The sequence below is a fragment of the Marmota monax genome, unplaced genomic scaffold, assembly GCF_021218885.2.
Source record: "Marmota monax isolate L192 unplaced genomic scaffold, Marmota_monax_Labrador192_F-V1.1 WCK01_AAM20220418_F8-fsc00017, whole genome shotgun sequence".
In the NCBI taxonomy this organism is placed as follows: Eukaryota; Metazoa; Chordata; class Mammalia; order Rodentia; family Sciuridae; genus Marmota; species Marmota monax.
This window is the reverse complement of record NW_026695241.1, coordinates 3,384,938-3,395,988: the sequence shown is the minus strand read 5'-3', so window position 1 is coordinate 3,395,988 and position 11,051 is coordinate 3,384,938. Positions and strand designations below refer to the sequence as shown.

At 59.5% G+C, this 11,051-nt stretch overlaps 1 protein-coding gene across 1 annotated transcript; it reads left to right on the top strand.

The window, feature by feature from the left end:
• Positions 1 to 272: 272 nt before the first annotated feature.
• Positions 273 to 9,929, top strand: Ccdc197 (coiled-coil domain containing 197). Its single transcript, XM_046441117.1, has 7 exons — positions 273 to 367; positions 1,437 to 1,519; positions 2,760 to 2,938; positions 4,061 to 4,189; positions 5,214 to 5,330; positions 8,364 to 8,654; positions 9,867 to 9,929. Exons 1-7 carry the CDS (start codon positions 273 to 275, stop codon positions 9,927 to 9,929), a joined length of 957 nt encoding a protein of 318 aa, XP_046297073.1.
• Positions 9,930 to 11,051: the final 1,122 nt, after the last annotated feature.

Below are 11,051 nucleotides of genomic sequence, written 5' to 3'. Positions count from 1 at the left end.
GCCACTGCAGGGCGGCACTCTCAGTCCTATATCCCAAAGGCCCTGGACTTCAGATTCAATGAGCCCAGAGTCCAAACCTAGTTCTGCTGTGTGACCTGGAGTGGGTCCCAGCCCTCTCTGAGCCTCGCTTCCTTCCCTGTGTAGCGGGATTGCTAACCGGCTGCAGAGGACTGTCGGGAGCATGAGGAGGAAGCCACTGCTGTGACCGTTCTGACCCGCGACCCCTCCTCCATCCCGCGTGGCCTGGGGTGCTGAGGGGCAATTCTGGTGCCATGGACACAGCCCAAGGAGCTGACCCAAGCGATCCTGGTGACAAGGACGGGGACCTGCAGGTGCTGCTGCAGGAGCTCTGCCAGCTGCAGGCCAAGTACGTGTGGTCCCAGGGCCTGCTGTGGCCTGCCTTGGCCCCAGCCCCAGCGCCACCCACAGTGAGCCCAGGGGCCAGGATGTGCAGAACTGCTCCATAGAGGCCGGGCCAGGGAAGGGACCGGGGCAGGCAGCAAAGCCTTGAAATCGACCCAGCTGTGGCAGGAGAGGTGGGAGGCGTGGCCACCACCCCTTGATGACCTCAGATCCTGGCCAGTCCCTGCCCTCCGGGGCTGAGTGACCTCCTCATGAAGGAGGGGCTGCAGGTGGCCATCCCAGTGCACCTGTCAGCTTGACCCCCAGGAAGTCCATCTGCGTGGTGGAGCCGGTCCTGAGTGGAGACCCTGGTCCTCGCCCTCCACTTGGGCCTTAAGTGGAGGCTGCTCTAACAGCCCGAGTAGATGGGAAGGGACAGGCCCCAGGAAGGGCGAGGGCGGGGGTGCGGGGCACGAGGTACTGAGACAGACAACTCCCCCTGCATGCCCCAGAGAGGTAGAGGGGCTTGCCTGGGTCCCTGGGGGTCACTCCGAGAAGCCACTACAGCCCCTGTTTGCAGAGGCAGACTGGGCTGGCCCGGCCCTGCCCTCTGCCCTCCAGCGCTGACCTTGACGGGGCCCAGGTAGGCCACCTACTGGACGCTGCTTGCTTAGAGTTCCTCCAAGAGTCAGCACAGGGGCAGACTGGGGCCACCTCCCCCCACGTGGTCCTGGCCCGCTGTGGGGTTCTCTCCACCATTTCCCCTGGAGAACCCAGGCCCAGGGAGGTGGCGCACCTGGCCGGGGGGGGGGGGTCTGCCTCCTGGACGGGCCGTGGCCACCACCTCCCCGCCTCCAGGAGGGGTCTGTAGACCACACCAGACAGAGGCGGCTGCCCACCCCCACCCCACACCCCGCGCCTGTCTGGGACCCAGTTTGCTCAGCAGTAAGACGGGATGAGAGGCCCGTGGCCGACTGATGGGCAGGAAGTGGCCAGCTCAGCACAGGGCCCAGCAGGAACCCACAGAGGTGGCCCTGGTAAGGGGCCATGCAAGACCGGGGTCCCACGCCACGTCCTTGCCTCTGGCCCCACAGGCAGAGGAAGCTGAAGAGAGCGGTGCAGAGGCACAAGGTGTTTGAGGACTACCTGATGAAGGTCCTCGAGAAAATCCCCAAAGGTACGGCGCCTCCTGGGGCCTCCAGGGCTGGGGCCGCGCCGAGCGGCTCCTCTGCTGACTGGGAAGTGAGAAGGCCACCACCGAGGCTGAGAAGGGCCGAGTCCCCCTCCTGGTCCCCGGCTCGCCCCTGGCTCTCAGGCTAATGGAAACAGCTCTAGTGACGGTGACCAAATAGACTGATTCCTCCACGCGAGGAGCCCAGGGCCGTGTTCCACGCCCAGCCACGTGAGCCACGGGGACAACCACCGCGGGCCTCTGCGCATCCGCAGACCCGGCCAACCCCAGGTCCAGACCACGCACAAATCACACCCAGCCCAACGCCCCGCCTTGCCCTGGCTCCTGAGCAACAGGCCACAGCTCATGGACCCTCGCATCCCTCAGGCATTACTCAGATTTCAAGGCCACACGGGACCTGTGGGTTCTAGGTGAAGGCAACGTCATCTCACATAAGGGACTTGAGCAGCCTCAGATTTTGGTGACCACGGGGGTCCTAGAACCAGTGCCCCTGGGATACTGATGGACAGCGGTATTTTGTCTGTCTGTGGCATTTTGGTTTTGCTATTGTGGACTAAGAATGGGTGCTTGAAGGGGATATGATATTATTTTGTCTTATCATAATTTGTACCAGGGTCCACTGTTATAAGTGCTGGAAGTTCATTAGAAAAGGAGAGACAAAAACTTTGATTATTTTTTATTTTAATATTATCAAAAATAATGATCAACATTGATTAAGTATTTACTCTGTGGTAAGCTCTTTAGCAAATCTTTATTACACCTCCTTCCCAGCCTTGGGCTACTGTGCTACCCAGGTTCAGAGAGGGTAAGGAACTTGCCCAAGATCACACAGCCAGGAAGTGGTGGGCTAGGTGCAGCCTCTGATCCATCTGTCTTCACAGCCGCTGTGCTCAGGGCCATATTAAAGGTACTGGCCAGGGCTGTGGGAGCCCTAACCCCGCCTGAGGGTCAGAAAAGGCTTCACAGAGGAGACCACCTCTCTCGGGGCTCAGATGAACTCAGCAAAGAGCATGTACAGGGCTGGGCTGCAGCCCCGGGGCACAGTGGCAGGTTTGGGGCTGATGGGTCCATGCAGGAGCTGGCAGGGCTGCTGGGGGGGTGGCTGGGGCAGGGCCTCGGGTGCCAAGCCACGGGTGGGTGTGGGGCTGCTCAACTCGGGGCTCAGCAGCAGACACCCCACCCACCTGGTCAGCGCCTGCCCCTGCCACCCTCCCTGTCCCCACAGAGAGCAGCCTTCGGGAGGAGCCGGAGTCGGCCCTGGTGGAGGCCATGGTGCGGCACTACGGGCGGCTCCTCACGGCCAGCCAGGAGGCCCGCAAGTGCCTGGACACTTTCTCCCAGATGAACCAGGCCCTCCTCCAGAGCCTGGAGTTCCTGGAGGAGGGCCACAGGACCCTGGTGCCGGTAAGTGCTACCTGGAGCCGGTCACCTCGGCCCAGAGTGGCTGGGGACCCATTTCCTGTCCACCCCAAGGTACCTGGGGTCTCCTCCCTCCCTGTCACTCTGCCTGTGCTTCAAGGGCCTTCCGAGGGGTAGGAAATCCAAGACCTCTGGAGTCAGACAGACTGGGCTTCCCATCCCAGGCCACCCCTGACCAGCTGCAGGGTTTGTGTCCTGTCTGAGCCTCAGTCTCCCTGTCTGTCAAATGGGGCCGTCACACCCTCTCGTGAGACACCAAACACAAACTGTGTCACATGAAGTGCTCTTGCTGGAGGGGGCACACGTCCGTGGGGGAGCCCACCCAGCAAAGGCAGGGCGTCATGGAGCCTACACTGCCATCGCCACGTGAGGAAGTGTGACCAGTTGCTTGGTTTGTCCCAGAGGGCCACTGTGGGATGTCTGGAGCGTCTCTGCCCCCTAGTGGCAGTGCTGCAAAACTACGCCTCTTGGAAGTTTCTTTTCCTTTGAGGGCGGGATCCAGCAGGTGCTGGACACTGGGAGAAGCACCTAAATGAGCTTCGTCTCATTTAAACCTCCCTCCAGCACCTGCAGGAGAAGGGGCTGTTATTCCTGGGAGATTTGAGAGGAGATCGAGCAAGGCTCGGTTGAATGCTGTCCTCACCCACGAGGTGGAATCCTGTTCCCTGTGTCCCTTCCCTGTGACCTCTAATAGCTCAGAACACTGCGTGGAACAGCCCTCGACTAACCACTCATATTTGGGGAAGGGGCTGAAGTCTCGCCTTCAGTCGCAGCCGCACTGTTCTCATTTTTGAAGCAAAAGGAACGGCCAGAAAGTGAGGCTGTGTCTGCCCTGCGTCTCCCCCTCGCAGCCCAGAGTCCGGCTGGGCCAGGGCCGGGGCCAGCTGGGTCCCGGTGCTGCTCAGCAGGTCAAGGCCGGAGCACGCAGCCTGCCGGCTCTGGCTCGGGTGAGGGACACCAGGCCCCGGGCAGGCCCTTCCCGCGTCTCCCGGGCCTTGAGGAGCGCCAGCCACTCAGACCACGGTGGGCAGGGAGCTTCTCGGGGTGGCCCAGGCAGATGCCCCCAAGAGTCTGCTGCCCCACGATGACCCAGGCCTCTCACCACAGAGCCTCAAGATCCAGCTGTGTCAGCTGCAGAAGAAGTGTCACAGCACGCAGTGGCAGAGGCTGAAACACAGCATCAGCTACCAGAAAGACGTGGGCGTGGACCCACATCCACACAACCGGAAATACAGTGTGAGTCCTGTCTGCTGGCCGGGGGGTGGGACCCCTGCCTCCTCAACCAACCATCCCCCCAGCACAGACAGACAGACAGACAGACACAGACACGGAGACACTGAGAAACAAGGACATACAGACCGGCACACAGACAGACGCACACACAGACATACAGAGACAAGTACAGACACACAAAGACACACAGAGACTTGCACACACACACACACACACACACACACACACCCCACTGTCTCTCCTCAGCTAAGATGGGGAGACAGACAGTTAAGGACCAAGCTCTGTGGAGAAGCAGGGCTGGGCCCGCTGGCCTGTCCCGGGCCTGGGATTGTGCCAGGCGTGTAGTCAAACCTTATGTGATTTTTTTGGCCAATAATGGTATTTTAAGTGAGTTACTGTGCAACGTCGTAGGTCACCTGGTGTCTCTCTGGCCATGGCCTGGCTGTGCTGAGCGCAGGGCCAAAGTCCTGACCAGGTGCCAAGTGTCCAGCTCTGCTCCGCCCCTTGCTGGCCTCAGGGACGTGGCTAGCTCCCCCCAGAGCCCCGGGTCCTCACGGTAGCCAGAGCCAACAGCCTGCACCCTTCCAGCCTCAGGGACTGCTGAGAGGTCAGCGGGGGCCCAGGCTCGGGGCTGAGCACTGTGCGGGCTCCCTCCCATGGCGGGACACGGTCACTGAGTGAGTGCGGGACTTCTTGGCCCCGTGGACTGTGCCTGTGGGACCTGGGTGGGCAAGACCTGCGGGCCAGCTGTGGTGGCAGCTGGACTGGACAGTCGTGGAGTCCTGGCCGCAGCACCTGACCGTGTTGCTGGAGGTTCGGGTTCCTCTAGGCCCACTCGCAGCCCCCTGCCCCCGGGGGAGTCGCGCAGATGTCTCCTCTGAGAGGAGGACCTGGGCTCTGGTGGGGAGAGGCTCTTCCAAGCCCCGGGAGCAGAATACAAGCAGGCGGAGGGGGCTCCAGGCTCCTGCGTGAGCTGGGGCAGGGGCAGGCAGCTGGTGGGGCCTGAGCCTCGGTCCTCCTCCTGCAGGGTGAGCTGCTGGACTACCTGCAACTGACCGTGGACAACATGGCCCGGCAGTGCAGCCGCGCGGCCCACAGAGTGCCCGAGAGCCTGGGCCTCTTCTCCAAGCTCGACTGGATTAAGGTGAGGCCAGGGGCTGGCCACTGCCCCCCACCCCCTGCAGGCCCCCGTCCTGGGCCTTCACCCACGGCCCCCACCAGCCCTCCTTCACGGCTACGTGGTCCCGGTGCTTAGGACCCAAGGCCCCCGAGTCTGTCAATGAACTTGAGCCCCATCAGGTGACGGGGTCAGGGTGGGTGCACAGGGGAACTCCTGTCGGGCCTGATCTTTATGTGCAGCCCCCTGGACGTCACCACCACCACACACACACACACACACACACACACACACACACTCACACACACACTCACACTCACACAGCATACACACAATGCAGACACGAATGTTGCTCTTTGCACACCAACAATACTCGTGAAACACAGACACACCTGAACACTCGCACACGCACAGACCCAGGTAGGGTCACACAATTACACACACGCGTGCACCAGAAGGAAGCGTTCTAGGGAGTGAGGGGCCTTCTGCGCTGGATCTTCAGGTGAAACCTCAGTGCTGAGCCAAGTTCAGCCAAGTTCATCTGGTCCCTCTCGTGGTTGCTCCCGCAGGGACCAAATGAAGTAGATGCTTCAGTGTCTGCAGCACACTCAGAATCACACGCCCTCACAGGGGCGAGCTCCAGAACACGTTTGTCCCTCCAGAAGATGCACTTGACATCTGGCTGCTTTCCCTCAGCCCCGGGTTCTTGAGGTTCAGCCACATTGTAGCCCACATCGACTCCTTCGTCATTGTTTATGGCTGGGTAGTACTCCACTGTGTGGATAAGGCACATCTGTTCTTCTCCATTCGTTACTTGATGGATGTTTGGGCTGTTCCCACTTTGGGCTGGTGAACGTGCTGCTCTGAACATCAGCAAACAGGTTTTTATTCGGACATGTTTTCAGTGCTCTCGGGCACCTGGGTAGATGCCCAGGAATGGCATTGCCGTCATAGCTCTATTTCCCATTTTGAGGAACTGCCGAAGTGTTTGAACAACCCAGGATCGATGCCCGGGGGTCCCGATGGCTCCACCCCTCTGCCAACCTAGGCACTGGCTGTGTCATTGAGCCGTCCTGGTGGGTGTGGAGCAAGTGGAATCTCACCTTGGTACCTTGGTTTCTGTTTGCATTTTCCTGATGATGTCGGGCATTTTTTTTTATGTGCTTATCGGCTGTGAGTCTCTTGTTCTTTGGAGAAATATTTATTGAAATTCTTTGCCTGTTAAAAAATATAGCTATTCATCTTTTTGTAGCTGGGTTGTAAGAATTCCTTATATACTCTGGATGCAGGTCCTTTAGCAAACAAGGGATTTGAAAACCTCTCCCGTCCTGGGAGGGTCTTCTACCTTTCTAATGGTGTTCTTGGAAGCACAGGTTTTTTTAAATGTTGATGATCCAATGTTTTCACTTTGGTTGTTTGTTTGCTGGTGCTTTGTGGGTCGTGTCTAAGAAACCAGTCCTCGAGAAACCAGGCCGAGAGATTCACACCTATTTCTGGTGTGTGGCCGTCTTGCTCTCCTGATTTTGACCCGTGTGGGGCGGGCTCCGACTCCATCCTTGCAGGAAGCTGGCCACTTGTTCTGATGCCATTTTTTCTTTTTTTTTTTAAAAAAAAAAAAAAACAATTCTTTCCCCCATTGAATTGTCTTGTAACTCCGTCAGAGATCAGTCGACTGAACAGGAAGTCTGCTTCTGGACGCTCAGCTCTGTTCCATGGATTTACATGTCTCTCCTCTTCTTTTTGGAGGGGAGGGGGGGTATGGATTGAACTCAGGGCCACTCGACCACGGAGCTACACCCCAGCCCTATTTTGTTTTATTTAGAGACAGGGTCTCACTGAGTTGCTTAGAGCCTCACAGTTGCTGAGGCTGCCTTTGAACTCGAGATCCTCCTGCCTCAGCCTCCAGAGCCCCTGGGATCACAGACATGTGTCACTGCACCTGGCCTAACGTCTCTTCTTTTGTCCGCACCACTTGTCCTGATGCTGTGGCTCTGTAGTGATTGGGGGCGGGGGGGTATGTTGGGGGTCACCCAGGGCCTGGCACACACTAGGCAAGACTCCACCCCGAGTGACACCAGCCCTTGGGTAAGTGCTGGAGTTGGAAGCATGGGCGCTCGGCTTCGTTCTCTGCCAAGGTTGTAGGGCTCAGCCGGGCCCCAGTGGCTCAGTCCCCAGTGCAAGTCTGATGCCCAGGGTGGGGGATGGGCACCAAGGCTCAGTGGCACATGGGGACCCTCCCCCTCCTGTCCGTCCTCTTCTGCTCTGGCTCCATCCTGCATCCAGACTTGCATTGGAGGCCGGCTCAGGGAGACGCCCCGTCCCGGGATTCCTAGCTCAGGGCACTTATGGGCAGAGCTCTTCTCTGGGGTCCCCTGTCAGCAGCAGCCAGCAAGAGTCCCCTCGAGAGGGACTTGTCACAGGAGTCTTTCAGGCCAATTCAAGGCTGCCATGAGACTCGACTTGGGGCACATCCAGCTGGTCTGTCTGGCTGGCAGCCCCAGGCTGTGACTCCCTCACGTGCTGTAGGAACGTCTCTGCTGAGTAAGGGCACGTTCATCTAAGTAGCCACAGCGTATTCACTCAATTTTCTCCCCAAGAAAACAGAAGAAATGACAAGGTAATGTCAGGGGGTCCCCAGGGCCCTCCCCATAGCAATCACATCAGGCTTCGGGGTCAATCTGTCAGTCCTCAACCAACACTAATGAAGTCACCCAGATGTGCTCAGCATTGACAGGTTTGGAGGTGGGGACAGAGAAAGACTCACCTGGTCCTTCAGAGAGGGAGAGGGCACCGTCTAGTGGGAGCCTAGAGGGAGCAATGAGAAGGGGCAGGTGGCCGTGTTCAGGAAGCCATCTGCCCCTCCTAGGCTGTGCAACTTCAGCAAGTCACACGACCTCTCTAAGCCTCGGTTTGCTCATTTTCCCAGAGGCACTGCACCCCGTCCTTTTGAGAGTTGTGGGAGATGCAGGCCAGCCTCGGACAGGACAGTGTTCTGGTCCCTGGGAAGTGGTGTCCAGGGGCCAGAGCCCTGTTGGGTGAGAAGCTGATGTCCCTTTGCAGGAATTCATGTTGGACAAAATGGAGATGGTGAGGACGAACTCACTGCCCACGGAACCCAGAGAGTGCTGGGTAACGGACAGTGCCAAGGACCCGGAGCCCAGGAGCTTCCCCAAGCCCTGCAGGAGCTTTCCAAAGAAGCAGGATCCGCCCCCCAGCACCCCCCGGACCCCCGTTCTCGGTGCCCAGGCCTCCGAGTGCTCCAGCCCTCACCCAGGGCCCACAGCATCAGGACCAGTCCTGTACCCGCCTCGCCTCTTTTCTCACCACCGCCAGCCCACGGGGCAGGGCAGAGTGGGGGCAGAGGGGGTGGGCAGGGTCCTGGGGCCTGCTGGGGAAGGGTGGCAGGGATGGAGTCGGGGCCTGCCTGGGTCAAGCAGAGAAGAGGAAGAGGGTGGTGGCAGCCAAGCAGGGGTCCCGGGTGGCAGCCGCACACCCAGGAACCCAGGCTGCGTTTCTCACTGTCACTAGAGAACCTGGCTCCAGACCCGCACCATGAGGTGGCTCCTGAGACCGAGCTCCCGATGCCCACTTGCTATGGCCAGCTCTGAGTCCCAACAAATCTGGAAAGCACCACCGGCCATGGGACAGGCAGGAGGCGACAGGATCCCTGACGCCGTGCTGAGTCTGCAGAGGGCCTTCCACGCCCCCCTGAGGGTCAGGGTGGAGGCTGCTCTCAGGGGCACCTGGCAGGGCAAGCCTCTCTCTGGCCTGTAAAAGCCTCAGGGAGTCCCCGACCTGGCCCCCTGCAGCCCGACGTTCTCAGGTCAAGCTTGGAGAAGGTCCATCTAAGTGGACACTGGCTTGGCTTCCTCCTGCTGTCGCCAGGGCGAAACCATGCAGCAACCCCCACGGCCCTGAAATGACCTCTGGGGCCATGCCAATGAGGTCAAGCCAATTTATTGTTCCTACGTCGTTTATTCAGCTGAAGGTTAGGGTTAGGGGCAGATGATCTGTAAACCAGGGAGCTTAGAACAGGTGCTGACGCTTGGTCAGTGGAGCTGGGTCCACGCTCTTCCAGGTCCCGAGGGAGGCACGGGTGGGGAACCTTGAGCAGGTCTTGGCCCTGAATTCATTAGGAGGCTAAGCACCGTGTAGAAGGCGGAGCCCGGGGAAGGTCTTGAAAGTTGTTTGAAAAGAGAAACAAGGCTGGTTACAGTGGCTGTGCCTGTCACCCCAGTGACTTGGGAGGCCAAGGCAGGAGGATTGCAAGTTTAAAGCCAGCCCCAGCAACTTAGAGAGACCCTCTCTCAAAATAAAAACTTTTGAGAAAAAAGGTCTGTGGTGAGGCGCTTCCATGCGGGGACGTGGTCGGAGCCCCTTGGTTCCCTTTCTCCCCTGCTCTTTCAGAAGAGACCTAAGGGGTGCGTCCCACTAAGCTTCCAGTGTGGATAGCTGGGCTGAGGCCAGACTTGCAATGCACATCCCTCACAAGTCCTGCAGTGATGTCCCTGCTGTGGGCCCCCAGAGCACAGCTTGAGAACCTCTGCTCTAGACCTGCCCCAGGATCTGCCCCAGCAGGGCCACCGATACCGCTGCCTGGACTTCGGATTTCCACCTGCGTCCTGAGGGGAGGGCCACCTGCTGGTCTGGCCTCCTGGGAGGGACTGGAGAACAGTGTCCCCTAGGCCCATCTCTGGCTCTGTGGCTGTGCCTGTGGGGCTCTGTGGACGGCTGGTTGTCCTGTCTGTCCCCTTTCATCTGCCTGCTGTGCATTTGCTGGTCTGGTTCCCACGTTTTGTCACACTGCCGAGGGATGACAGGACACGTCCTGGGTTGTGGTGGCCGGGATATCAGTCTATGCCCTCAGCTGGCTCTCTGAGGAGCCCCTGCCTCTCCTGGGCCATGGAATTGACAGGTGGCACAGGGCACCTAGTGGGGCTGCTGTCGGGGGCTGCGGGGGACTCGACCCAGGCCTCGCTGTCCTACGTGTGTAGAAGCCAGCACTCTGGCCCGGGGCCCTGCCGAAGGCACTTTATTCGAGGTTGCCGGGAGACAGGAGGGCGCTTGAATCTGACCCCTGAGTGGTCAGTAAAGAGGGAATTTACGTGGCCCTGGGGAAAGGGGAAAGGGAGCAGCCTGGTGTGACCCGGGGTCTTGGCAGAAGTCAGCGCAACGTCCAGGGGGGACTGGCAGCTGCTTTGAAGTTGGGGAGCTTCGGTCTCTCCATTACTGACCAGGGTGAGGGTTGGACGTGGCTGGCTTCTGACCCGGTCCCTAGTCCCCGAGGCCTGTTCTCGTCCTTGAGGTTGCACTTGTCGGAGACTTTGGTCTCGTCCTTGGGTTCTGCGCCTGCGTCCTGAAGACCAGCTTGAACAGCCTGGAGGCCAGGGAGTTGCCCTTTAAGAGGCGGGATTCACCGGCCTGTGCCAGAATGCTGGGGCTGGCCCTTCTGGGTTGTCACACTGTCCAGGGATAAGAAAGTTCTCTCTGCCCTGCCCCCGCCCCTTTAAAGCTCCCCCCTGCAGTGTGATGTCCCTTAGGAAGTCCATCCCACCTGACCCCACAGCTGGGCCCTGGGACCCCAGGACACACCAGGCCTGGGGAGAGGACAATTTCTGAGGACCAGACCTGCTGACAAATTCCAGCTTTGAGCAACTTGGAGCCTGAGGACCTTCCCCTCCACGCTGGAGGAGGGGGTGACGTCAAAGCTGGGCCTAGGAAACTGGCTCTGGGGGGAGGGTCCATCTG